The sequence below is a fragment of the Stigmatopora argus genome, chromosome 18 (genome assembly GCF_051989625.1).
Source record: "Stigmatopora argus isolate UIUO_Sarg chromosome 18, RoL_Sarg_1.0, whole genome shotgun sequence".
Taxonomy (NCBI): domain Eukaryota; kingdom Metazoa; phylum Chordata; class Actinopteri; order Syngnathiformes; family Syngnathidae; genus Stigmatopora; species Stigmatopora argus.
In genome coordinates, this window is record NC_135404.1 from 11,325,166 (window position 1) to 11,351,528 (window position 26,363).

At 41.3% G+C, this 26,363-nt stretch overlaps 4 protein-coding genes and 2 long non-coding RNA genes across 12 annotated transcripts; 2 read left to right on the forward strand and 4 right to left on the reverse strand.

Moving 5' to 3' along the window:
* Positions 1-19,085, forward strand: LOC144093222 (myoferlin-like). Of its 5 annotated transcripts, none has more exons than XM_077626564.1 (54): positions 1-92; positions 639-707; positions 1,193-1,248; positions 1,854-1,945; positions 4,658-4,766; positions 4,837-4,930; positions 4,994-5,151; positions 5,218-5,346; positions 5,414-5,476; positions 5,564-5,614; positions 5,708-5,738; positions 5,958-6,073; positions 6,163-6,289; positions 6,356-6,459; positions 6,545-6,613; positions 6,693-6,736; positions 7,210-7,292; positions 7,410-7,448; positions 7,976-8,100; positions 8,159-8,272; positions 8,371-8,548; positions 8,624-8,748; positions 8,839-8,948; positions 9,050-9,242; positions 9,322-9,477; positions 9,555-9,686; positions 9,797-9,960; positions 10,404-10,518; positions 10,612-10,714; positions 11,424-11,566; positions 11,806-11,976; positions 12,146-12,239; positions 12,321-12,398; positions 12,480-12,661; positions 13,154-13,312; positions 13,375-13,476; positions 13,544-13,705; positions 13,863-14,028; positions 14,184-14,257; positions 14,872-14,883; positions 14,959-15,057; positions 15,154-15,282; positions 15,383-15,538; positions 15,622-15,713; positions 15,777-15,947; positions 16,038-16,186; positions 16,776-16,915; positions 16,993-17,081; positions 17,157-17,252; positions 17,323-17,464; positions 17,695-18,069; positions 18,155-18,264; positions 18,349-18,496; positions 18,590-19,085. In XM_077626564.1, exons 1-54 carry the CDS (start codon positions 86-88, stop codon positions 18,626-18,628), a joined length of 6,234 nt encoding a protein of 2,077 aa, XP_077482690.1. In that variant the 5' UTR covers positions 1-85; the 3' UTR covers positions 18,629-19,085. The 5 variants fall into 5 exon arrangements, with proteins under 5 accessions (XP_077482690.1, XP_077482692.1, XP_077482689.1 ...); XM_077626566.1 differs by lacking the exon at positions 1-92 and having other exon boundaries at positions 475-707; positions 17,695-17,794; positions 17,876-18,069; XM_077626563.1 differs by lacking the exon at positions 1-92 and having other exon boundaries at positions 475-707.
* LOC144093230 (uncharacterized) lies at positions 7,075-9,858 on the reverse strand. The gene is made up of 4 exons (XR_013306240.1): positions 9,515-9,858; positions 8,848-9,446; positions 8,641-8,761; positions 7,075-8,540 (listed from the first exon to the last, which is right to left on the reverse strand). It is a non-coding gene; the product is annotated as an uncharacterized LOC144093230 (long non-coding RNA).
* Positions 18,755-21,475, reverse strand: aarsd1 (alanyl-tRNA synthetase domain containing 1). Its single transcript, XM_077626569.1, has 12 exons — positions 21,331-21,475; positions 20,992-21,120; positions 20,669-20,828; positions 20,542-20,599; positions 20,306-20,462; positions 20,124-20,240; positions 19,926-20,056; positions 19,752-19,818; positions 19,601-19,692; positions 19,471-19,525; positions 19,308-19,402; positions 18,755-19,233 (listed from the first exon to the last, which is right to left on the reverse strand). The coding sequence occupies exons 1-12, from the start codon at positions 21,367-21,369 to the stop codon at positions 19,095-19,097; spliced, it is 1,239 nt and encodes a 412-aa protein (XP_077482695.1). The 5' UTR covers positions 21,370-21,475; the 3' UTR covers positions 18,755-19,094.
* On the forward strand, positions 20,636-24,885 carry LOC144093231 (uncharacterized). The gene is made up of 3 exons (XR_013306241.1): positions 20,636-20,873; positions 23,768-24,063; positions 24,788-24,885. It is a non-coding gene; the product is annotated as an uncharacterized LOC144093231 (long non-coding RNA).
* Positions 21,777-23,045, reverse strand: ptges3l (prostaglandin E synthase 3 like). The gene is made up of 7 exons (XM_077626575.1): positions 22,932-23,045; positions 22,757-22,870; positions 22,597-22,663; positions 22,419-22,517; positions 22,210-22,299; positions 22,068-22,130; positions 21,777-21,992 (listed from the first exon to the last, which is right to left on the reverse strand). Exons 1-7 carry the CDS (start codon positions 22,964-22,966, stop codon positions 21,984-21,986), a joined length of 477 nt encoding a protein of 158 aa, XP_077482701.1. The 5' UTR covers positions 22,967-23,045; the 3' UTR covers positions 21,777-21,983.
* On the reverse strand, positions 23,562-25,646 carry LOC144093227 (olfactory receptor 52N5-like). Of its 3 annotated transcripts, none has more exons than XM_077626572.1 (4): positions 25,627-25,646; positions 24,810-25,071; positions 24,376-24,703; positions 23,562-24,060 (listed from the first exon to the last, which is right to left on the reverse strand). In XM_077626572.1, exons 2-4 carry the CDS (start codon positions 25,058-25,060, stop codon positions 23,695-23,697), a joined length of 945 nt encoding a protein of 314 aa, XP_077482698.1. In that variant the 5' UTR covers positions 25,061-25,071; positions 25,627-25,646; the 3' UTR covers positions 23,562-23,694. The 3 variants fall into 3 exon arrangements, with proteins under 3 accessions (XP_077482698.1, XP_077482699.1, XP_077482697.1); XM_077626573.1 differs by having other exon boundaries at positions 24,810-25,008; positions 25,627-25,639; XM_077626571.1 differs by lacking the exon at positions 25,627-25,646 and having other exon boundaries at positions 24,810-25,198.
* Between the last annotated feature and the right edge of the window lie 717 nt (positions 25,647-26,363).

Below are 26,363 nucleotides of genomic sequence, written 5' to 3' on the forward strand. Positions count from 1 at the left end.
CAAATAGAACAGCTGAATACTGATTGTCTAGAAAGTAGATGCCAAAAAGAGACGTTGGTGGATTTAAATTTGTGATTAAACGACAATGGAAGGTAAAAAAAAAACATTATTTTTTTGTCATATGCAAATCTTACATATCTTTTTTTGACAAAATAGTTGAAATTTGGTTTATAATTCACGGCATGTATCCATCCGCACAGCCACTAGAGAGAGACAAAATAAAAGTATTTGGCGACACTGTCAAATGAAAAAAAATAGAGTGAACTGAAGTTTTTCTGTTTTTATGTGTTTTGACACACAAAGTGACTCTTTGAAAACGAACAATTCATTCAAAATGTGCCTATTTTGGAGATTAAATTGCGCTTTTTGTCAGCTCCTCGCAGGATGGCAGCAGTTGCCCACAGTCTGTACTCACTCAGGATAATTACACGCCCGTGGTCCGCCCTCATTTCTACTTCCAACATTACACTTGGGAGGAAACTTTTGTCTTTTTTTTTTCTTTCTCTCGGTGTCCCTTACGCGCCTGTGAGGATGCCACGGTTTATCATTTCCCTCTGGATTTAACTATTTCACTCACCAACATATCTTTTTCATATTATTTCCACTAAACTTGATCATTATGTTGCGGATTTTGGTAGAATCAGCTGCCGGCCTGCCGAAAAAGACGCTTGGAACTCCGGATCCAATCACAACAGTCTTATTTAGAGGTAAGTCTTTCAGATTTATCTTTAAAGAAGTTATTTATACAATTTAAAATAAATGTTTAAAAAATGTAGAGCATGATTGAAGAGTTTTTTTAAGTATTAATGGTATTCTTGTGTGATGTAGTATACTTTGTTTTCATATTTTGTGCTTGGTCATTTGAGGACCAGCCCCAGTAAATTGGGCCTACATGTCCCAACGTTCCCAGTTGGGTGACAGATAGGAAAAAAAAGAATGTGATGTTGGAATGAAAAAGCAGTCAAGTTGTAAAATAAACAAGTAGCGGGGTCAAAATGTCTCCAATCACGGCAAATCCTGTTCACTCAGCAGTCACCTATAGCCTGCAGGTGTGGCTGTTTATCTTCCTCTTCCTAATGTTTCACCTTTATAAGGCAACAACTAAAGCTTCCTTTTTGCATGCTTTAAAAAAGAGACTGAAAAACACATTTCTCAAAACAGTCCTCATTCAATGTCTTATTTTTGCTTTCAGATGAAAAGAAAAAAACAAATGTCATTGACAACGAGGTGAATCCAGTTTGGAATGAGGTAAATGTCCAAAATCGATGTGCATGTGTCGATGTTAGATTGTATCGATCGTCCAATCAGATTCCAGTGTCTGCTTTGTTATGTCAATCAAGCCTACCTTTGGATACAATTGTCTGGGTCAATGCAATAACATATTTTAAATCCCCTTGAACATACCTGTCAACCTCTGCCGATAACTGCCCTTATAAATGATTATGATTCCCCTTACAAACCCCCAAAAAACCTTCCAAACACCGTACGACTCGTACGAGTCGTACGGTGTTTGGAAGGTTTTTTGGGGGTTTGTAAGGGGAATCATAATCATTTATAAGGGCAGTTATCGGCAGAGGTTGACAGGTATGCAACTACTTAATACAATTTTGCTCATAATTGTTTAGTCACATCAAAACTGTTCAACTTATAAAATGTCTGTAGAAGTCTTCGGGCTAGCGTATATTTGTCAAGTTTAGAAGGAAGTCACATTCATCCCTCACTGCTTTAGCTTGAACTTTTCTATTTTTTTTCTACAGTGATGGCTTTCATTGTTTCCATGTCTAGACAGATTCCAAAATCCTTCAGTGTTTTTTTTTTTAAATAGCTGACACATGCTTCTTCTTATCTTGCAGCTCCTTGAGTTTAACCTGAAAGGAGCCGCTCTGGAACCCAACTCCCACATCGACGTGATTGTGAAAGACTCCGAGACTTTTGGGAAAGATAAGTAAGTACCGCCTTAGAGATTTCGGTCTCTGGCTTTGGGCTTCCCTCGGCGATACACCCGGGTAGTCTATTAAATGAGATGCCCTTAAGGCCCACGAAGCTGTGACGAGCCTGAAAATGTTGTCGGCTTCTGCCCCCTCACGCCGAGACTTGCCGAGTCGTGTGGGACGACAGATCCCGATTGGGCAACAATGGACGGCTCTTTATACTCTCTGTCATGGAGAATGAGGCAGGATTCTTGTCCAATCCTGTTCTAGCAACACTGTTTGATCATGTTAGGCACTGCAAAAAGAAGTTGCTCCAACATAGCTCAAGGTTGTAAAAATGGAGACTCCCATATGGCACTAATTGAAACCGGCCACAAAGAATGTTTCCTCTGGCTCACTAATTATTGCCATGCAATTCTTGACTTTATGAACAGTTTTCTTTCTTCTAGTTTCTCTGATTCTGCTTTAACGGGTTTTAAGTTTCACCCCCCTTTGCCCCTGTGACCGTCATAACTGGGGGAGGAGCTTTTCCCAAATGGTGGTCTCCAGCGTGCGAGTCCACGTTGAGCAAAGTTTTCCAATGGCTTGTCTGACACACTCCCCAAAGATGTATGGTGTCATAGCACAGGGCTTCCCCCCTCCCTCGCTTGAGTAGTTTTCCAGAATCTGTTTTTTGTGGGCCTGATCTACATTGTTGTAGCAACCCAAGAGGGGGAAGGACGCACTAATCGTACCCTTTTGGACTGATTAGATTTTCCTAATAAGAGGCAACACTGACATGATCCCATCATCACATCAGCAGATTCCTTTTCCATTCATGCCAATAAAACATAGTTGAGGACTATCTAGAGCAAGGGTGTCAGACTCGGGTTGCTTCGCGGGCCGCTTTAACGTCAACTTGATTTCACGTGGGCCGGACCATTTTAGATATAATATTTAGATTTTTTTTTTTGTGTAAATGGATTAAAAGAACTGGCTTAAAAGCCCTGAATATTCAGTTTTTTTATAGATCTAAAACAATGTTTATTTTAGCTTTTTTTATATATATTTTTAGATTTTACAAAATGATTTTTGAACTAAAAACACGAAAAAATGGATTAAAAAATTACTATGATTTAAAAGGGGGAAAATCAGGAAATTTAATATACATCTATACTCTCCATTTTAATTTGATCCTAAAACAGAAAGTCGGCACTCATGATTGACTTTCCCGGGCCACACAAAATGATGCGGCGGGCCAGATTTGGCCCCCAGGCCGCCACTTTGACACATATGATCTAGATTGACTTTTTATTTGTTGACTGTTTTTGAGACTCAACTTTGATACACTTCAGTGAACGCTAACTTTTGTTTTTGTTTTTAATGATTGTGTGAAAGGAGGCAGGACTTTTCCCACATGTTTTCTTTACTCAACACTGATTAACAAAAGTCTTTGGACACCAATAGTTAATTAAATCAAGCAAGACTTGGCCTCCAAAATTCCCCCTGAATATTTTGTCAATGATGTAAAAACAATTTGGAGAAAAAAAAATATTATAATGGAAGATTGACCTTTTAACTGCATGTCTTTAGTAAGTGAGATTGCATTAAATCAAGGTTTTGGTCTTGTCGGACACACTTGCATACCGAGCTTGTAGAGTCACCGCGTCCCACTTGATGAACGACGCAATGTCCAGCCAAAACCAGACCGCTCTATCACCCCTTGGACAATTAAGTCCAGTCCAGCTGTTTGTTTGCTCGGTGTCAATGACCAGCTATTGAAATCTCATAGTATATACAACCACATTGTTGTCATTTTTGTGATAATGAGTGGCGTTCCTGATGATTTTCTCACTCACTTTACAATTGATTTGCGTTTATTCCATTAGCATAGAGCAAGGGTGTCAGACTCGGGTTGGTTTGCGGGCTGCATTAATGTCAACTCGATTTCATGTGGGCCGGACCATTTTAGATATATACTTTGATTGTTTTTTTTTATATAGATGGATTAAAAGAACTGGATTAAAAGCCCTGAATATTCAGGTTTTTTTAATAGATCTAAAACAATGTTTATTTTAGCTTTTTTATATATTTTTTTAGATTTTACAAAATGATTTTTGAACTAAAAACACAGAAAAAATGGATTAAAAAATGACAATTATTGATTTAAAAGGGGGAAAATCGGGAAATTTAATATACATCTATACTCTTCATTTTAATTTGATCCTAAAACAGAAAGTCGGCACTCATCATTTACTTTGCCGGGCCACACAAAATGATGCAGCGGGCCAGATTTGGCCCCCAGGCCGCCCCTTTGACATGTGGAATAGACGGTAGTATTTAAGAGGTTGTTTTCATAGAATTCCAATTTGGATCACAACTGTGTTGTCGTTTCCAACAGGTAACTCCTAGCTCCGTTTTACTGTTTCATTTTCAGTAATTGCCAGAGAAAATTACAATTATTTTCCTACATTCCGATAATTACAAAACAGATGTATAGTACGTGAATTTTCCAATTGAATGTGTCATTTCCCTTCTTTGTCACAGGTTAGCTTCTGATTTTGTGGGTTTTGTTTGTTTACCACAGTAGGCAGGGTTTGTTAGCTCTTGGCGGGGACTTCCATCTTCCCCTTTTGTGCATACCATGCCTCTCATGGCACAATATATGACCATTGGGACTGAATTTACTTGACACGGGAAATCAGTTCAGCCGCGTCACGGGATCTAAAGATATCTTTTTCTTGCAGATTCATCGGTTCCACAAGAATTCCGCTAAAAGAGCTTTCCTCCGGTCAACTTCGCTCACTACCGTCCAAAAATGTGCCTCTCGTGGATGAGGATGGCCACAATATTGGCGTAAGTACATTTTTGCTATGTTAATTAAACAAGTCCAGAACATTATAAGAAGATGATTATTCCCTGGCAGGCAACGGTTAATCTCACCATTGGCTACGATCCTCCACTCAAAGCAAACCCGAATACAGATGAATCTCACGTTGGCGATACCACTGCGGATTCCGGTATGTTTTTTACAACTTGGCGTGATGATGAAACCCGAATAGATAAAACCTGCGTCCGTTAAGGTGGAGGAGAGCCAGGTGAAGAGATGGAGCCCGACGGGGTCTTTGGTGGTCCCGGGACCGCTCCTCCCTCCGCTTCGGCTCCGTCGGCGAGCATTCGCAGGCGAATCGCTCGCTCGCAGAATCGACGCCGCCTGGTCAATAAAGCTCAAGACTTCCAGGTAAACGAACTATGGGAGGGATTTAGGTTTCTGGCTTTTTTTCAAACCCGCTCACACGTATTTCAGATTCGCATCCGTCTGATCGAGGCCCGTCAGTTGCCAGGCAACAACATCAAGCCGGTGGTCAAAGTCCAAGTGTGCGGACAGACCCACCGGACGAGGATTAAGCGGGGAAATAACCCCTTCTTTGACGAGGTGCGTCAATTTTTGTCTTTTTCTGACCTTCAACTGGTGTAACTTTCCTCATTTTGTTTCATCACAGATGTTTTTCTACAACGTCCACATGCTTCCATCCGAACTTTTTGAACAAAACATCAGTTTTCGGGTGAGTACGTTGAAATGAGCCAATCTTCCATACGACCTACTTTTGTGGCAGATGATTATTTAATTGTTTTTTTTTTGTATTATGAAGGTTTATAATTCCTACTCTCTGAGGGCTGACAGTCTAATGGGAGAATTTAAGGTAGTATTTTGTATTTATATTAAGTGCTATTCATTTGGAGTCTGAATTGCAGTAATCTGACTATTTTTATTATATTATTATCTTCTTACACAGCTTGATGTTGGCTATGTTTATGATGAAGCGGGTAAGCGAGCGACAGATCACTAATTTCCATCTACTTGCATGTACATTTTTTTCAAAGTATACAATTAACTTAGTCCATGCTGGATTCTTTACAAAACCGAATTTTCAGTCTTGGCTGTCAATCAGCAAATCATCACCCTCTTAAGACTTGGGCTTTTTTAAATTCTTTTTTTAAGAGGGTGATGAACTGTTGTTTGGGTTCTTTCTCCTTCTGTTTTAGGTCACTGTGTCATGAGGAAGTGGCTGCTCCTGAATGACCCTGATGATTGCAGTTCAGGAGCAAAAGGCTATCTGAAAGTCAGTCTTTTTGTCATGGGTATCGGCGATGAGCAGCCGGTAAGAAACGGAGCCTGCTCAGCGATTCGGGTACCATCTTCTTCTTTGTGTAATCCAATCTACTGCGCTTCTTCCCCATCTTCACACAGTCAGAGAAAAGAGACTCCAATGATGACCAAGATGACATCGAAAGCAACTTGCTGCTTCCAACCGGCGTCACGTTGCGACGAGCAACTCTGTCCTTGAAAATATTTCGGGCGGAAGACATCCCGCAAAGTAAGACCCCCTTGCGGAGAGTTATCCGATTGAATCCATAAACTTCACATTAATTCTCTGTTTCAGTGGACGACGCATTCATCCAATCACTTAAGGGAGCTTTTGGGGGAAATAAAAATAAGAAAAACCTGGTGGATCCTTTCATAGAAGCTCGTTTTGCTGGCAAAAAGGTTTCTAGTCATTCATCTCATGAACTGTATAGTGCTAAAAACTATACAATGCGAAGATAATTATCAATACTCTTGTCCATTTCAGCTTTGCACCGAGATCATAGAAAAGAACGCCAACCCGGAGTGGAACCAAGTGTTGAATCTCCAAGTCAAGGTAAATCATTCAATTTTTAGCAGAGTTTATTGCACATGACAAAAGGCTACAAATGTTTAAGTTCTCTTTTCTTCTGCAGTTTCCCTCCATGTGTGAGCGTGTCAAACTTACAGTCTTTGATTGGTAAGTTGGAAATGATCTTAGTGTGCACACACTCTTTTCAGCATTCAAGTTTTTGTGTGCTCATCACTCAGAGTCAAACTGGGTTGGCCCCTCCATTCCCTCACAATAACAAACTCCAGTTGGCATGGTCTTCCTGCTCATTTTCATCACAATGAGTCCGATAAAGCCGGTCCAGGAAGGAAATAAGTGCAAGAGGAAGTGTTTAAAAAAAAAAAAGCGTTGACTGATTCTGCTCTTTAAAGCTGCCCAGAACACTTTGCTGTTGCCCACATTGTGACCTTATCAAGTCAATGCTGTAGAAACCAAATTCGCTATGCCAGAGATAAAAATGTGGAGTTTTGACTCGCAACAGTTCAATGATAGAAAGCACAAAGCCGGAACACGTTGCAGGATTTGCACGTTGACTTTATTTTGCCACATGAATGTGTGCGCTGAACTGTGTGTTAATGAATGTGAGTTATGTGTGACTGCAGGGATCGCGTGACTGGGAATGATGCTGTTGGCACCACATACCTCAACCTGGCCAAAATAGCCTCCTCTGGGGGAGAAATTGAAGGTAGGTTAATCATTTATTCCACAGCAAAAGTTGGAAACTTGGATTTAACATGTTAAAGCAAAAACAGGTTCCAAGCATTGTGTCGCTTCTAAATGTTGCCTGTATTTTCTTCAATAGAGGAACATGCAGGAAATGTGGAACTGTCATCATTTGAAGGTTCACCTGTGCTCTCATTTGCTGCTTTGCATGTGTGCTAATCTGCATCCCAAAAAAAAAACTGCCAAGTGCAGTGATCCTCCTCTATATTGTTAATAAATATAGTATCATCAAATTCAGCTGCGTTGTGAAAATATACAATTTTCACAATGTCCCATTGCAGGCGCTGCTGTTAGCCACTGCTCACACTCACGAGCAGATTCACTCGTCATATGACACGCCACAGGGATATGTTTAAAACACTTGGGTTCTTTAGAATATCCCATGCAATAAAAGGGGGATCACTACAAATCTTATTCTTTATGTTAAATTCTGAGCCGTGTATTTTTTGGGGGGGAGTTTTATTCATTTATTTGATTTTTGACATCCCCTGATTGCATTGTTTCTTTCCTGAAGTCATTGTGTAGTCTTGCTTTTGTGTCCTCCGTCGCTACTGCCTGATAAGGAGCTTCCCGCTTACTAACATAGAGGCTTTTATCTCTCCAAAATTAAATCCAATTCTAAGTTGTGTTCCCATCTGCTTGAAGCTGCAACGGGAGAGTCAGAAGTTGGTTTCCTGCCCGTTTTTGGTCCCTGCTACATCAACCTCTACGGTAGCCCCAGAGAGTTCACCGGACTGCCCGATCCTTACGAGGATCTGAATTTGGGAAAGGTAAGAGTGAAAATGCTCACTTCTTTGCCACAATGATTTGACTTGGTTTTCCTAACAGGGTGAAGGAGTGGCCTACAGAGGCAGGATCCTGGTCGAGATGTCCACCAAGTTGGAGGGAAAAGTCGACAAAGCAGTAGACAACATCCACACGGATGACCTCTTGGTCGTGCAGGTACAAAGTGATTAAAAATAATAAACAGGTTCATCAGAAATCCTCAAAATCTGAGTGTAACTTTTTTGTTTTTTTCCACCGATGTTCTTTTACATTAGAAGTACCAGAGGAGAAGGAAGTATTGTCTCTGTGCAGTCTTCCACAGTGCCTCCATGATACAGGAACCAGGGGAGCCAATCCAGTTCGAGGTCAGCATTGGTAACTATGGTAACAAACTTGACACCACCTGCAAACCACTGGCCTCCACCACACAGTATAGCTGTGCCGTCTTTGATGGTAATTGATCCCATTTGGATGATGATTGACAAAATTACCGGGGCAAGTATGTTGAACAGCATGTTATACTTCAAGGTAATCACTATTATTACCTGCCGTGGGCGGCGACCAAGCCGGTGGTTGTGGTCACCTCATTCTGGGAGGACATAAGCCACCGCATGGATACGGTCAATATCCTCATGTACATCCTTCATCGATTGGTAATGCTCTTTTCTATTGTGGGGCGAAAAAAATCATGTTTCATTGCCAGTAAGACACAATAACTGATTTAATTTTTTTTTTAATTCTAGAAATCTAACCTGCAACTCTTTAAAACGGCTATCTCAGCAAAAGCACCCGATAACGAGCTATCTGCCGTGTGGGTGAAGTTGCTAAGTCAGCTCATCGAAGACCTAGAAAAGTAGGTGAAAGAAAAATCGTGGCCTGAGTCCACCAAATGATTATTGGCTCAGTGTACATTTTGCAGGACCCTGTTTAGTCCCTCATTGGCTCTTTCTCCAGTTTCCAAACACCAGAGCTGGAGGGCCGCTCCAATTTGACATCCCTGGACATACAGCTCAAGAATCTTCGAGACAGTGGCTTGAAGAACATCTACCAGGCAGCCAGACGCATGAGACAGGAAGCCCAAGACATCCCCGACACCATGGCCGACATTGAGTCCTGGGCAGACAAACTGGCCATGCTTGCCGAAGAGGTGAAACGTCTCTACTACCCCAAATTAAATGACTTTTAATGGACGGTTCTTCACCGTAAGATGCTTAATGTACTTCCAGCCCCAGAACAGCATGCCCGACGTCATCATCTGGATGCTCCGTGGCGAAAGCAGGGTGGCGTACGCTCGCATACCGGCTCACCAAATCCTCTATTCCACCTTCAGTGAGCAGGCTTGTGGGAAACACTGTGGCAAAACCCGCACTCTCTTTTTAAAGGTACGGGTAACAGTCAGCAATTTTTGAAAAGCTTTACCATGTCCATTGGAGTAAGTCTAAGTGGTTATGGTGTCCAGTCCCCGATGGACAAGAACAAAGGCTTGAAGGTGCCCGTTCAGATCCGAGTCAACATGTGGCTGGGTTTATCCGCGCACGAAAAGAAGTTCAACTCCTTCTCCGAGGGAACCTTCAGTGTGTTTGCAGAGCTGGTGAGTTGACTCAAATAAATGTCAAAGATCGGCACGCAGATATGGAAAGGTCATTGTTCGCTTCCAATTGTTTTCATTATAAAAGTGTCGCGTCCTTCTCGCTTTTGCAGTACGAGAACCAGGCCAGTATGTTTGGAAAGTGGGGAACCACAGGACTGGTGGGGCGCCATAAATTCTCGGACGTAACAGGCAACCTCAAGCTGAAAAAGGAGTACTTTATGCCCCCCAGAGGATGGGAGTGGGAGTCAGACTGGTTTATTGACCCGGAGAAAGCGTGAGTCAAAATCTAGGCCATTCATCTAAATTCTTTCAGCATTGGCTCTTCCTAAGAATCTTTCAGTGTTTATTATGGATGTTTATTTACATAGTTCATTTTCTCCACTGCGCAGAGGAAATGAATCAGTTCCTCACATTCCTCGCATGCTACTGAAGGTGATTTATTGAGAAAATACCAGAGGTCTCAAAGGGGTAGTGGTACTTTTAAAACCTCTCAGACTTAGCTTTACAACCATTTCAAGGGCACAGAGAAAATACTTCACAAGCTGATGGAGTACTTCCTCCTTTGCATTCTATATTCTCTGATTGTATTTAATTTTTTTAGATCAGTTTGGCCATTCTGCATCCAAATTTCCTTCACCACATGAAAAGTGTTGCTCCTTGAGCTTCAACGTTTGTTATATGCTACTAGTATGAACCTTATAGGACCTTTTTGGTTAGTCTCTTAACAGAAGCGGACGCTGGACACACTGAATTCATGGATGAGGTTTTCCAAAATGAGACACGCTTCCCTGGTGGAGAGTGGAACGCTGCCTCTGAGTCCTTCACGGATGTGGTGAGAAAATCATTCATACATGCATTATGTACTGGAAGGCTCAAGTGCAAGCCAAGTTTACTCGCTTTAATTTTTCCTATACTCAACGCACAGAATGGCGAGAAGAACCGAAATCCAACGGAGTTTGATTGTCCACCTGGTTGGGTCTGGGAGGATGAGTGGACGGTAGATGACAACAGAGCTGTGGATGATCAAGGTAAACTGTCATTAATTAGTAGGCTGTACATTTGCCTTCAATGAGGATTTATTTAAACTCTTTTTGGGGTTTTTTTGTTATTACCTTTCAGAACCAATATTAATGCTCAATAGTTTTTATGTCGGGGAAAAGGCCTTGGTGATGCTAGACCAGGGGTGGGCAAACTTTTTGACTTGCGGGCCAGAATGGATACTAAAATTTGACAGAGGGGCCGGGCCAGGAGCATTTAGACACGCAATGTAATTTATCAAACCTGGGGATTGAAATATAAGAAAAAAGACAATTGAAGGTGAAAATTTATTTTCAAATTTACTTTCAACATTAAGAACATATTATTATTATTCAACGAAAGAAAGCAGTCTTTAAATTGAGAGTGATGAGCGGCATGTTAATTAAGCTACTGTACTGCTGCTGTGCGTACAAGTGCAAGTTGCTATTTTTAACACAGTAGAGAAACTCACATTTCAGTGGGAACTGTGTTGTTGTTCTCCCTTTTTTGCCAGTGCATCAAAATCTGGAGTTAGTGCGTCATCTATCGGGGAAACGAGGGTATTGCAGGGGAAAGGGAAATGAATGAGGTCATTGATTTTTACTATAATTTGGACAACGTGGGCGGGCCGGATTAAAAAGCCTAACGGGCCGTATATGGCCCGCGGGCCGTAGTTTGCCCATGCCTGTGCTAGACTCATGGGAAATATGTTTTCCACAGGATGGGAATATGGACTGACCATTCCCCCAGATGACAAGCCTCGGTCTTGGGTGCCAGCAGAGAAGGTGTACCACGTCCACCGTAGAAGACGTCTGGTTCGACCTCGCAAAAGAGCTGCACTCCCCGTTAGCGCAGCTGTGGAGGTCGGTAGCTTAGCGGCGATCTTCTGATTTATTTACCGTATTTTCACGACTATGAGGCGCACTTAAAAGTACATTTTCTCCAAAATAGACAGGGCACCTTATAATCCAGTGTGCTTTATATATGGAAAAAAAAATCAAATGTGTCATTCATTGAGGGTGCGCCTTATAATGCGGTGCGCCTTATAGTTGTGAAAATACTGTTTGTTTTGGGTCTTAAAATTTAAAAATTTTGTACACAGAAGCGTGACCAAGGAGATCCAGAGGGTTGGGAATTCTCATCCCTAATTGGGTGGAAGTTCCACAGGAAGGAACGCTCGTCAGATACCTTTCGTCGGAGGAGGTGGAGGAGGAAGATGGCGCCAGAAGACCGCTTGGGAGCATCGGCCATCTTTAAACTGGAAGGCACACTTGTGCGTGAAAATCACTTTTATTCTGAATTTGAAGTTTTTATATGAAGGAGGATGGGAGTCTTAAATCCTGAAGCAGTTCCTCTGTCAAATATTGACTTGTGCTTTTAGTTTTAACAGTGCCACTTCCCTCAGTTCTCTTTAAGCTCTATGTTGGTTTACTTAACAACAGGGTGTTGATACGGAGGAGAAAGAGAAAAGCTCCAAGGATGACGTCACCAAGATGTTTGGTGCTAACACACCCACTGTGTCCTGCTCTTTCGACAGTGAGTGATGACTAAAATGACTGTTGATATAAATAGAGACCACTTCTTCTCTCATGATGGTGTTCTTTCCGCCCCATTCAGGGTCATGTATGTATCACCTGCGTGTTTATGTCTACCAGGCAAGAAATATGTCGTCTATGGACAAAGATAGTTTTTCGGGTATGTTAGTGGTACAGGATATTTTGGGTTATTTTGGGCAAAATAAAAATAATTGTTGTGTTTTGTGCGTTTGGTGAACAGATCCCTACGCCCATGTCTCCTTCCTACACCTAAGCAAGACAACAGAGAAGCTGCGTGCGACGTTAAACCCAACCTGGGACCAAACCCTGATTTTTCACCATGTGGAAATTCATGGGGACCCACAAGCTCTCGCGCAAGATCCCCCTGACGTCGTCATCGAATTCTATGACCACGATCAAGTGGTAGGTAATACTAGAAACCGGGAGAAATGTAGTGAATCCACTTTTGTGAGAAAACAACTTTACCGTCTAGGGCACGTGTCAAAGTGGCAGCCCGGGGGCCAAATCTGGCCCGCCGCATCATTTTGTGTGGCCCAGGAAAGTAAATCATGAGTGCCCACTTTCTGTTTTAGAATCAAATTAAAATGAAGAGTATAGATGGATATTCAATTTCCTGATTTTCCCCCTTTCAAATCAATAATTGTCATTTTTTAATCCATTTTTTTGTGTTTTTAGTTCAAAAATAATTTTGTAAAATCTAAAAATATATTAAAAAGCTAAAATATTGTTTTAGATCTATAAAAAACTGAATATTCAGGGATTTTAATCCAGTTCTTTTAATCCATTTATTTAAAAAAATCTAAATATTATATCTAAAATGGTCCGCCCCACATGAAATCGAGTTGACGTTGACGCGGCCCGCGAACCAACCCGAGTCTGACACCCTTGCTTTAGGGCAAAGACGAGCTGCTCGGTCGGTGTGTTTGCATTCCACTGGTGAAGATGAACGCCAGCATGGACCAGACACCCAAACTCCTTTGGCATCCCATCATGCAACGGGGTCGCGTGGAAGGGGAGGCGCTGGTCGCAGCCGAACTCATCCTCAAAGATAAGGTCTGTTAAATTGTAGTATCGAGGCAATGTTACACCATATTAAGCCTGCTTTGTTTCTACAGTCGGGAGACTCGGATCTTCCTCTGGCCCCCCCAAAGAGGGCAGAGAACCTCTTCATGGTTCCACAGGGCATCCGACCTGTTGTGCAGCTCACCGCGGTGGAGGTAACGTCTCATTTGCGTGTTTGTCGGCTACCTTTTTTGATCTACACTTTTAAATTGTTGCCTTCAGATTCTAGTTTGGGGTCTGAGGAACATGAAGCCGTATCAACTGGCGACCGTGTCCTCGCCCAGCCTGGTGGTGGAGTGTGGCGGACAGAGGGTGGAGTCTGCAGTCATCAGGAACATGAAAAAGAGCCCCAACTTTCCTAGCTCGGTCCTCTTCATCAAAGTGGTAAAGTACAATCACACATGGTTTGGAAATTGGACATTTGCCATAGCTCACTTTGTGGTTGAAATAGTCACAAAACAGCTGTACTCCAATGTATTTTTCTTGCCAAAAACATTGCGTGTACCAGCTTGCTTTTTCTGTCTCCCTGTCAACACTTCAGCCTCTACCAAAGGATGAGATGTACGCACCGCCAATTGTGCTGAAGGTGATTGACCACCGTCCGTTTGGCAGGAAACCGGTGGTGGGTCAGTGCACCATCACCTCTTTGGAGCGATTCCGCTGCGACCCGTACGTCATCACGGCCGAGGGAGCTATGGCTTCCAAAAGTAAGAATGCAAAATCACATGGACTGAGAATTTTTTTTACCATTACAGAACAGGATATCATTTAAGCTCCCTAATACCGGTTCCAAATACTTTAAATTGCTGACCTCAGCAGAATACCCATCCTAAAGCATTGTTCCCATTTTGTAAATTTGCAGTGAGCCTCATGGCGGCGTCTATTTCCAGACACATCTCCATCAACATGGAAGAAACGTCACGATTGGAAACGGAGGTAAATACTAACGCTTCATCAAGATTTTTTTTTTTTTGTACTAATAAGTCACAATTTGGCAATTGGAGTCAAATTTGACAAATGGTGTCACTCTGGCTTGCAGTTCATGTGCAGCAGGTCAGCTGCTGTCAACAAAATGACTCCCCAAACCACCTACTTTGTATGTATGGTTGATGTTATTGTTGCCGCACTCTCACAAAGCTGGAGACTAACAAGACTAGAAAGTTGATCTACCACAGCTCCAATGCTATTAATTTACGCCAGGGATGATACATATTTCATTTGTTTATTAATGTCATCTAATGAGCACTGAACTAATGACTATTTTCATCCGGATAAGACTAATGTGACCATGGCCTTTAGCGCACAAGGCTAGCAGACCTTGACCTTTGTATCTGGAGGAAATGCTTTCGTTAAAAAGTATTCTGTTTTTGACAAGTCAGACCTTAAAATTCAGTGCTGTGATACATAAGTGATGTGGTAGCCTCCTCTAGTGGCAAAATTGGAAAAAACAAAAAAAAACAGTTTTGTACAAAGTCTTTCTAATCATATTTATGTCTCTCTCTCTTTTCTTTATTTTTTTTTAAACTTTCCAATGGGTGATGATTCTGCAGCGTGTAGAGAAGGTGAGCCGCTCGTTTGTTGATATTTTTTTACCTGACAATGAAATGATAATAAAATGTTTGGAATCCATTTTCCAGGAAAAGCAAATGGTAGATTGGTGGAGTAAATTCTACGTTTCGCTGGGAGAGCATGAAAGATGTGGCCCTTACCTCAAGAAAGGATATGACACTCTCAAAGTAAGATGTATCCAAAGTAGAAAATTGTAGTCATGTGTTTGTGTAAGAAGGCAATGATATTACAAGACTTGTCCTCAAGCTTATTTGTCTTCTCAGGTTTATGACTGCGAACTAGAAGACGTCGCACAATTCAAAGGGCTGACAGACTTCTGTAGTACTTTTAAGCTACAACGAGGCAAAAACGACGATGGTGACGAGGACCCGAGTGTCGTCGGGGAGTTTAAGGTACTTGGACACAAACGCATTCAATCATTTACTGGTGACAAATCTCTCTCTTGCTCAGTTGTGCTCAAAGTTTGTCCAAAAACCTTTTGGCTTTTTGCAGGGCTCGTTTAAAGTGTACCCCTTGCCAGATGATCCGGGTGTCAGCGCTCCTCCAAGGCAATTCCGAGAGCTACCAGATAGTGGACCTCAGGAGTGTTTGGTCAGGATTTATGTAGTGCGGGCCATCAACCTGCAGCCCAAAGACAATAATGGCAGAGTGAGGACAAATTGCCAATAAAATCCTTTTCTCCCTGTTTTTGTCCGTAAAAAAATGCTTAAATATTCTTCCTATTGTTTTAGTGTGATCCATACATGAAGATATCCCTTGGGAAAAACTCAGTCGACGACAGAGACCACTACCTTCCCAATACAACCAATCCTGTGTTTGGAAGGTAGCTGAGTAAACATTCCACCTAGCGTGTGCTTCACACTAGATTGAACTGGTTTATTTGTAGGATGTTTGAGCTGAGTTGTTTCCTGCCTCAAGACAAGGACTTAAAAATGTCTGTATACGACTATGACATGCTGAGTCGCGACGAGAAGGTCGGAGAGACCGTGATCGACCTGGAGAACCGATTCCTGTCCCGTTACAACTCCTACTGTGGCTTGCCGCAAACTTACTGCACGTGAGGCAAATGAGCTCAGCTCATACTTTAATGTCATTACGATATTGATATTTTGATATGGACTATTCGGTTGTTTATTTTGACTGCTAGTTCTGGAATCAACCAGTGGCGGGACCAGCTCAAACCCTCCGAGCTCTTGGACAACCTGGCTCGTCTTAAAGGCTATTCAAAACCCAGGAGTGAAGACAATGGCAATTCGCTCACCTTTAATGGAAAACAATATACTTTGGCCCAGTTTGGTCAGTTGAATGCTTTTTCGTTTATCCAGATTTAAAGTGGTGGCATGTTAGGGATGTCCTTGATCGTAAATCGTGTCATTTCGCCATTTAAAAAAAATAGTATTTGGTATTGATTTTTAGGTATGAACTCATTAACTGAGATTGACGGTGAGTGAAGTCCAACCCATTTTGACTGGTCTCATTCAATGTTCCCTCTAATTTTTTGTTTGTCTGGCACACACCAGTATTCCACCTGCCATAAGCAGGTGGATGTCTACTACACATAAATGATTTAGTAATAATAAAATGTAATGATTAATATCTATGAATGGGCGGCCCGGTGGATGAGTGGTTCGCGCGTCGGCCTCACAGCTAAAAAAAAAAATTGGGATTTTATTTTGTGCGCTCCATATGATTTGCTGTGCGCAGAGAAGACGAGGGTAGTGCGCAATTGCGCACGCGCGCAGCTTAGAGGGAACATTGGTCCCATTTAATATAATGCAAAAATGTATCAGGCACATGACAAAATATGTGATCGGACATCCCTAGCGAATGTTGTTAAAAAGAACAATTGCATATATATGACATGACTTGTTCCCCCTTTTTTAAGAGGCCAAACAGCAGATTCACGAACACCTGGGTCCAACCAGCGAACGATTGTGTCTGCACATCCTGCGAACCCAGGGATTAGTTCCCGAACATGTGGAGACCAGGACGCTGTACAGCAGCTTTCAGCCCAATCTGTCCCAGGTCCATCCCGGCCGGCTCTCGTACTTGCGTCATATCGAGATCCTTCGTTAAGCATTTCTTTCTCGCTGTGACTGCAGGGAGCACTTCAGATGTGGGTGGACGTTTTCCCCAAAAGCATGGGTGCGCCCGGCCCGCCGTTTGACATCACGCCACGAAAGGCAAAGAAGTGAGTTAGAACTAAATCAACCTTATTTGACAAAAGTCAAAGGTATCATTAGCGCTAATGATCTTTTTTTTAAAGGCATTTTCTGCGAGTCGTCATTTGGAACACGACAGACGTGACTCTGGACGAGACGAGTGTCACCGGGGAGAACATGAGCGACATTTACGTCAAAGGGTACAGACCTACTAAGGTCTTTTTTTAAAAAATCCAAATGCATTTCCAACATGCTGCTACTCTGTTGCAGTTGGATGCCAGGAATGGAGGAAGACAAACAGAGGACGGATGTCCACTACAGGTCTCTGGACGGAGACGGTAACTTCAACTGGAGGTACATCTTTGAATTCGACTACCTTCCTGCAGAACAGCTCTGCCTCGTCTCCAAGAAGGTGAGCTGTCCTACTTTTTGCCCATTTGAAAAACTTCCTAAAACTTGGTCAACAAGATCATTTGGCGTATTTCAATATCATTGTTTAAATCTCAGAAGTTGACTTCAGATTTTACACACACTGCATTTTTGTCTTTTTTGAAAAATAATTTGCTATTCTATGATGAGAGATAATAAAAACCTGCAAGCGCCTTTTTTTTGTAACATTACGTTTTTTTTTTAACTTTACAGGAGCACTTTTGGAGTCTGGACAAAACCGAGTTCAGAATCCCCCCCAAGCTGACCATTCAGATATGGGATAATGACAAATTCTCATTAGATGACTATCTTGGTGAGGAAAAATGGTTTAAAATGTATTTACGTATTGCGACCCACATTTTAGCTCCAATGACTTGTCGCTTTTTGATCCCAGGAACTCTGGAGCTCTATTTGAACAACTTGCTTCCCCCTGCCAAGACCCCAGAGAAGTGTTCGCTCTCCATGATGGACGGCATGGACACAGATGTGCCACACAAGCCCGAAGCTGCCAAGTGTCTGTTTACCCAGAAGTCAGTGAGGGGGTGGTGGCCTTGTTCTATTGAGCGGGATGGGTGCAAGTCTTTGGGGGTGAGGATGGCTTCAACTTCGCCATACACCGTCTGACTCCTTTACTTGTAATGTGGCAACTTCAGGCATATGTTTCACCTTCTAGGGTAAAGTAGAAATGACTTTAGAAATTGTGAGCGAAGCTGAAGTGGATGAAAAGCCGGCAGGAAAAGGCCGGGATGAACCCAACATGAATCCAAAATTGGATCCTCCCAAGTACAAGCTGACTTTTGTATTCTTTAATGCCAATTTAATTAAATGACTTTTTTTTTGATAAATGTACTTCTGTATCACCTCCAGGCGCCCAGAAACATCATTTTTTTGGTTTACCAACCCATGCAAGACTATGAAATTCATTGTATGGAGAAGGTTCCGGTGTCTCTTCATTGCACTCGTCATTCTTACCATTGTCTTTCTCTTCCTTGCCATTTTGTTGTATTCGCTACCAGTAAGTATTATCGGTCTTGATAATTGAGAGCTTCCTGATCGAGTGATGATATTTGATACCATTGTAACATGTTTTCCTTTTTGTGTTTTACAGAACTACATCTCAATGAAGATTGTGAAGCCCTTAACATAAAGTCTAGCCTTCAAGGTTCAATCCATTTAAGACTAAGGATATGTTGAAAAGGTCATAGGAATGTCAACCAATATTTTCCACTTATTTTATTTTATTCGGTTTAGGGAAAAAAGGTTGTGAACGGTAAGAGGGTGTTTGCTTCTTTGCACAATTTCAACATTTGGGAGCAACTTAAACAGCATTGGTGACTGACTTGATTACACAAACACTGCTTGTCTTGGTTCTATTCTTCACATTAAAAGCACGACACTGATTGCAATGTTTTGGATGCAAAAAAAAACAGCATTTATTCCATTTTTAAATTAGAAACATGATCTTATACATTAAACATCAGCCAACATTGATGCATTATGTTGATCAAATGACCAGCAAACCAAACATTTTTAACACATCCTCTGAAATGTATTGCTTTCCCCTTTGTATTATGATTGTTAATAATAAACTAAGAATTAAATAACGGCTGGTGTTATTGTTCCTTGGAGGTATGAGGATGGCAGTATTGTTGTAATAGAGCTTCCACTTCGCCTCTACGTGCCAGGTTGCTAGCTTTGCCTTGGAAACGGCCGTTTTTTCCTGCTCCTTTCCCTTGAAGAAGCTCCACTAACCTGAGAAGATGAAGTCACATCTCAGAAATACTACAAGGAGACGAGTGATGAGGTATATATTTTCTTTTTCATACCGTGGTCCCATCTCTGTCACTTGCTCGCTAGGTCCAGCTAGCAGAAACATACCAGGCCCCTTTTCTTCTCCTACAGTAAGGAAAACTAAAGTTTCCTGGGGAGAAGCATTAAAAAAAACATGATGACCTGAAAACAAGCTAACATGGGTTTTCACATTCTTACCTTAGTGTTTATTTCATTCACAATAATATTCATGAATTCACTGTCTCCATCTTTCCTGTGGATCAGAAAAGATTTGTTTGAAATGCTCGTATTGTTTAGGAAAAGCTAACAAGTGAAAAGTAGCATTTACTTGTGCAAGCTGAAGAAGTTGCCTCGATTTAGGTCATTTTTAAAGTTTTGAGCGATGAGCAGGGCCAGATCTCGAAGCAGGCTCACGTTAGTCTGCCAAGAATAACAACTGAGAACTGAACCTGCCAAAACGACCAAAAATGGCAACTCACTTTCTGCACCAGCCTCATTGACTTCTGTAATCTGTCCACAGCTTCAACATGCCCATCCGGCCCAGTTCTGTTGAAAAATAAAACCAATTGAAGCAAATCTCTCAGCAACTGAATTGTAAATTTATTTAGCACATTTCTTGATATTACGGGAAATAATATCTCCATTTTACTAACTTAAGAAGAGCCACCATGGAGCGTTCTGTATTGTAGCTCTTCTCTGCATATTTCAGCACTCTGTTTCCCACCAGGAATATCAGGTTACTTTTGTTTTTCTTTCCTTTCTCCACCCCCAATAGCTTAATGACCTAAAATACAGATTGATGGGAGTAAAGAAAACCGTCATACTCGAATGTTATTTATTTTTTTGGGTACCTGTAAGTGACTGAGGTTGGACACGTGCGTTCCACAACACAAGTTGGTGTCAACTCCCTCGATATCAACAATTCGAATTGGCCACGCGTGGTCATCGGGTAGTTCGCTACTCCTCACCTGCAAGGTGCACAAATTGGATTTCTGTTACATTGAACGCTTTGGTTTTTGGTTCACGCGTCCACCTTTTCCAGCTCAGGACTGTCGCCGTAAAGTAGCTTGACATTGACTGGGATGTGAGCTCTGATCTTCTCATTGACCGCATCCTCGAGTTCCCGTATTTGCTCTGCTTTGACGGTCGGAGTGTCCAGTTCAATGTTGCTTCTCTGACGCCCCAGCTCCCTGAGAACAAAGATGGGGGTGAGTGAATTGTATGCTTTTATTGTCATTATAAAAATAGTTGTGATTTCTCTGACCGTACCAAGATGTTGTGACGTATCCAAACATGCTTTCGGCCAATGCCGAGATCAAATGTTGTCCTAGATGGGAAAAAACTCTTCAGGGCAAATTGGAGCGCAACGAAATGCCCCAAAAAATCGGCGGTCCACCTGAGTGTTGCTGCATGTGATCAAAGCGCCTCTGCCAGTCCACCTTGACTCGGACCTCCTGACCCACCTCCATGGATGAGCCCACAAAGTGTGCGGCATCTTGGCCCTGCCGAGTAACCCTCAGAACTGGGACGTCTGCGATCAGTCCGTGGTCATCTGGCTGGTTGAGGAAGATATCAAATACAGGATTGCTTGTTTAATCCAGGTATGTGCCTCTATTTGTTTTGATTGCACAGACGTTGAAAGTAACAAAGACCAAAGCCAAGGCGGCTTTGATTTATTTAATTTCTTTATAAATGAAGTGGGAGGGGTTGCTGTTGTACCTGGCCACCTCCTTCAGGAAATAAAATGGTGTCCTGCAGCTTGACAGTGAATCCCTTGACACTTTCTTTCTTTCCACCGATTTCCTGTTTGAGCTCGCCAGGGCAACATGATGCTACAATAGTGACAAACTGACAGAAGTAAACACAAATATAAAAAATGTGCAACTGCAAAACAACAAATATCCCCTCCTTTTGTCAGGAACGTCAGTATTCCATTATGATAACACTGTTAATTTTACAGTGTAATATAACAATGTGCCTATCATTAAAGTGAATAATTTCACTTTAGGCAACTGTTTAAATAATTATGCATATAAATCAAAGGAAACGTGTTCTTACCTCTTTCATATAACAATCCCGCTGACATTGGAAAGTCATTTTATTTATTTTGTATGGGAGAAATGCGGGTATTGATTATTGCACATAAAGACAGGACCGATTTAGAAGCGTGTTTTGCTAGCTGCTAGCTAAACAAAATGACGTTTTGACCTACGGAAAGTGAGAGGGTCAAATTAAACGCAATATAGTATAGTTGTATTTATTTTTCTTCCATTATTGTTATTTAAAACAAAAAAAACGCGTGAACATCATAAATGTGGCCTGCAGCACTCAAAATAGGATTTATGTGTCTCAATACGTACATGTTATTATATTTAACTCATTGCCAGCATTTGCATATTTGTTTAAGTAACCAACTTCTTATTACAAGGATACCAGAATAACCTTTAAAATATGTTCTATAACAAAGAAAATGATCATTAAATAAACCAAACAAAAGCTAAATTATGGAATTATTTTTAATCAAATGGATGTAGATACAGTCAGTACATGTGTACAAAGAACAATAATACCAGTTAATAAATATCATAGGAAAAGAGTCACATTGGTAAACATTTTCACAACACTATGACAAACATGAAACATTCTTCTCTTTATCCTGAGCAATCGGGGCAGAATGTTGTGGTTTTACAACCCATGGAAGACTGGTAGCCTCAGTCAGACTGTAGTTATTGAAAAAAAAATCAATATAGTCGTTAACAGATGATTGATGACATGACATACTGTAATGGACTTACATCACTTAGATCCCCCATGTCTGGTGTTGCTCCTTTATTACTTGTTGACATATCTTGGATCATCTATACAGGTATGATAGATGAGGGGAAACATTAAAAAAATGACGTGTAAACTGAAATAGAAATAGTGAGTTCATCTTACGTCTGCATATTTTTCATACTCCTCCCTTCCATCCTCTTCTTCATCTTCCCAATCCCTCCAGTTATCAAAATCAACTGCAATCCAACTGGGCTGCATAAGGAAAAAAACTTTTTTTTATGTGTTAATACAATTGTCTGGTAAAAATCTCCAGATGTAAAAATTGACATAAATTTGATAATTTTCTAAATAATATAGGTATTTACGTGTACCTTTTCTGGATCCTTCTGAAGTCGAGGCCATGCATAATCAGGTTTTATTTTCCTCAGCAATAGATTAATAGTACGATCGTACACTCTTTCTCGGGAGTCCTTTGAGAAAATAAAAATATATATACGAGAATACTTCTGCTAACGAAGGAGTTAGATCTAATTTGATCTGGATACTGACGTGAATTTGGACTTTTTCATAGAAGTATAATTCATTGTAGATGACATCATCTGTGTCATTCTTGCAGCTGTTGGAAAAACCAAGCAAGTTAGCAATCAAATGTTCTCAAATTCAGAATTCATTGTAAAACAAAACAAAAACAAGAAAATCCTAAACTCGCCATAAAATCATTTTGTCTGTCTGGATGTCAACTTGGACATCTTTGGGTTTCTGCACCCTGAAGTTGACGGTGACATATTTTTTCCTGTCAAACCACACGGCGTGTGCAGGCTGGCTGTTGGAAAACGGGAAAATGTACATGTCAGATTAAAAGAGACAGAAAAGTCATGTCTTACCTCTCCTTTGGTCTAACAATTTTGGGTTTGTTCATTGTAAAAGAGCAAAAATGCTGCCTTTCCCAAGTTGGGTGCTGAAATGCAGTAGAAGAAAGGCCTAGAAGTAGCAAGCTATTTATAATAGCTGTGAGAAGCTGCTATCAGCTGTTGGGGGTGGTTCCTCGCTACCTTTTATGGCCAGATAGTGGATCTCCCCTTAAAACATTTGTTTTCTGGATGACGCTTGGTCTATTGTTATTTTTAGCAAGCTTAAAAATCATACACTAACCTTTCATCAATGTGTTATCATTCACTGCCAACCCTCCCCGGTTAAAATGTATTGGAGATCAATGGAAGCCAATGAGTTGATATTATTATATAATGTTTAAAATTTTAATCTTGGACAGTTATAAGAAAAAAAATGTCAGAGGCAATGCGAGATGGAATTTTTTTTGGATTATTCAAAAAAATGATTAGCATAGACAGAGTAGTACTGTATATTATTTATTATACCGTACATACAAAAACATACAGCATATACGTCTTACAAAGTGCATGGAAGCTAACTTTGTTAAGCACTAAATTGATGTAGTATTTATTACAGATTAAATGGAACTTGAAAAATATTTTTATTTATTTTTTATTTATTTAAATAACATTGTATATTTTCTACAATTGGGAAAAAAACAAGAATTGTCAGGCTCTAATATAAATTATTAAAGGAAATACAGCATCCGTTTGGATGGATTAGTAACTATGTATTCCTGAAACTAGACTATTTTGGTCATGTGTGTGTTCTGTTCCTGTTGTGAAACTTCTTGTTGAGGATCTCCTTAATCTCTTTCATTTTGAAACAGTAAATGAGCGGGTTGACGGCGGCGGGCAGCAGGCTGTACATCATGATGACCACCACGCGCACCGACTCGGCAAAGTGGAAGCCCTGATTGTTGGCCATGTACACGAAGCATCGCGGCATGTAGTAGAGCCCCGTGACCAGCAGCTGAGGCGAACACGTCGCCAACGCCTTGCCGCGACCGTCGCCGCCGTACTTCTTGGCCACGATCACGATGATGGCGAAATAGGAGAAGACGATGAAGGAGAGGGGGCACAGAAGGCTGAACATGGCCAGGGGGAAAGCCAAGACCAGAACCTGGTAAGAGTTCAGGAACATGTCACAAGAAAGAAAAAAATGCATTTTTTTTACATCTCACAAAAGTAGGGGCGGGGCTTAGGGGGCATTTTGAAAACAAATGTAAATACAGTATTTTAGTCAAGGGGCCCATCGCTACTCTTCGCACCTGGGGCCTGTTCACATTAGTTCCGCCCCTGCATCGAAATATTTTCAAAATTAGGTGGCCAAAACGCCATAAAACAACATGGTTTAAAGACCGAATGGAAAATGAGATGCAGCTTTAGAGGAAAATGTATTCCAAAAAAAGTTCTCCACTTTGGGGGCGAAATTTACCTGCGACTGGACACAGCTGAGTCTTGTGATGGAAAAGTAGTCGCAGTAGCACTGGCCGATGACGTTGGAGTCGCAGTAAGGCATCACCACCGCCTGCGTGACCACCGCCACCATCCACGAGGCGGGCATCAGCCAGGAGATGGCGCACAGGAGTGTCACGCCGGTGTTGGTGACCAATCTCGGGTAGTGCAGCGGGTCGCAGATGGCCACGAAGCGGTCCAGGGCCATCAGCATCAAGATGAACGAATGCGTGGCACCCAGGAAGTGGACAAAGTACATCTGCGCGAAGCAGGCGGGGAAGGCCACCAGAAATTGGTCCAGCCAGTACCTTGGCGGGACAAAAATCAATGCAATAATGACAAAAGATATTTTCCCATAGCTATATTTCCTTTATTTTTTTATTTTTTTCCAGAACGCCAATCTGAAAAACAGACCTCCAAATGACTCTGGGCAGCGTGACTGTTCCGAAGAACATGTCGGTGAGGGCCAGGTGGTAGAAGATGAGATAGGTGGGCTTGTGGAGGTTTTGCTCCAACATGACGAGGACCAGAATGAAGATGTTCCCCGTGGCGATGGCCAGGAAGACCGCCAGGAGCAACGCGGAAACGACGCCGTGATACGCAGGCGTCAGGCCTGGGAAGCCGAGCAGGAAGAAGTGAGTAAATGTGCTGTTGATGATCAGCATCTTGGTCTGGACTGAGAGACGATTGACAATTCGAAACATGGAAAAGTTGGTTAATTGTAGCATAATTACATAAAAATTTGCATGTAATCATAATGTATCTTTACCAAGATCAGCTAGAAAGGAGTAAAACAATATATTATCACATTGGTATACAATGGAAAATGAAATCCTATGCAAAAATCAGGATGGATCATGTTTTTACTAAAGATAAAATTCTAACGCATTAGTAATATGGCCTTCACGAGCAAAATTAAAATTGTGAAGATTTAAAATGACCAGAAAAATATGACACTGTATGTAAAAATGCTATTAACTATCCAAAAAAGACAAACTATAGATTTAAAACAATAGTGTCTGTGCTTGGGTTAGCGAGATGAATTCAGATAAAATGAATTGAAAATAAAAATCATATGCCGTGAGACAATCAGTAGCAGAAAGCCAGTTGAGATGAAATATTGATATGATGATATTGATTCAAAAGCCTGTAAGAGGAAAAAGGAGCATCATGGGAATGAACCGGCACATTTTTGTCTTCTCTACAGCACAAAGAAGGAGGATGTACGTACCTGTGAAGCTGACCCTGGCAAAACCCACACGGAGTGTCTTCCATGGCTTATTTTATGTCAAGTGCAAAGTTCCCTGGTGGATCAGATTGAAAACATCAGCCGCTCTCGCCACTGTTGCTCCATTTGACGTCACACTTGACGACAAGACAACAAAAGGTCAGGCCGCCGGTAAGACTATTTTACTATTACTACATCTTCCATTGGGGAATCATTAGAAAAAGTGGAAAATGTAAACGTGCAATCACTGCCAGCACTCAAACAGATTGTACGTTTATCACCGTCAAAGGCAGCCAATGGCTTCTAGAGTTTCTAGTATTTGTTTACCTTAAATCAGGGGTGTCTCAACTATAAAACCTGGGAGTTCACATACTTTTTTTAATTCAACTGTACATAAAAATGACTGTTCAAGCTACATTATTATTATTTTTAGTTATTTCTATGAAATTTAGGGACACATTGTTACATTCAGACCTAACACTGTATGACAATAGCTTTTAAAATGTCATCAAAAACACTGAGGATTTTAAAAAAACAACGGGTGTTTAACCATAAGATTATGATTAAAAGCGAGTGAATATTATCAAAAATATACTAAAAAAAGGACTAAAGGCATTTCAACTCACAAGGGAAACAATCTTATGAATTGCAAATCCCAGTGTGTATTTTAATTGGTTAGCGGCATTAATGTCCCTCGTGTCTAATGGCTTTTTCTCACCACGCGGCCTTTAACACTAGGC

Bases quoted from the DNA above. Each gene is read 5' to 3' on its own strand.
- aarsd1 (XM_077626569.1), bottom strand. From the start codon at position 21,369: ATGACTTTCCAATGTCAGCGGGATTGTTATATGAAAGAG. The intron at 20,600-20,668 runs GTGGACCGCCGA...TTTCCCATCTAG, and splicing joins TCACATGCAGCAACACTCAG to GACAACATTTGATCTCGGCA. The intron at 19,234-19,307 runs GTATGAAAAAGA...TCATCTTCTCAG, and splicing joins GTGACAGAGATGGGACCACG to GTTAGTGGAGCTTCTTCAAG.
- ptges3l (XM_077626575.1), bottom strand. From the start codon at position 22,966: ATGAACAAACCCAAAATTGTTAGACCAAAGGAGAG. The intron at 22,664-22,756 runs GCGAGTTTAGGA...TTTTTCCAACAG, and splicing joins ACAGACAAAATGATTTTATG to CTGCAAGAATGACACAGATG. The intron at 22,518-22,596 runs GTCAGTATCCAG...ATTTTCTCAAAG, and splicing joins ATGAAAAAGTCCAAATTCAC to GACTCCCGAGAAAGAGTGTA.
- LOC144093222 (XM_077626563.1), top strand. From the start codon at position 620: ATGTTGCGGATTTTGGTAGAATCAGCTGCCGGCCTGCCGAAAAAGACG. The intron at 11,977-12,145 runs GTGCGTGAAAAT...ACTTAACAACAG, and splicing joins TTAAACTGGAAGGCACACTT to GGTGTTGATACGGAGGAGAA. The intron at 15,948-16,037 runs GTGAGGCAAATG...TTTGACTGCTAG, and splicing joins TTGCCGCAAACTTACTGCAC to TTCTGGAATCAACCAGTGGC.
- LOC144093227 (XM_077626571.1), bottom strand. From the start codon at position 25,123: ATGCTACAATTAACCAACTTTTCCATGTTTCGAATTGTCAATCGTCTC. The intron at 24,704-24,809 runs GTCTGTTTTTCA...TGTCCCGCCAAG, and splicing joins CTGCCCAGAGTCATTTGGAG to GTACTGGCTGGACCAATTTC. The intron at 24,061-24,375 runs GTAAATTTCGCC...AACTCTTACCAG, and splicing joins TCAGCTGTGTCCAGTCGCAG to GTTCTGGTCTTGGCTTTCCC.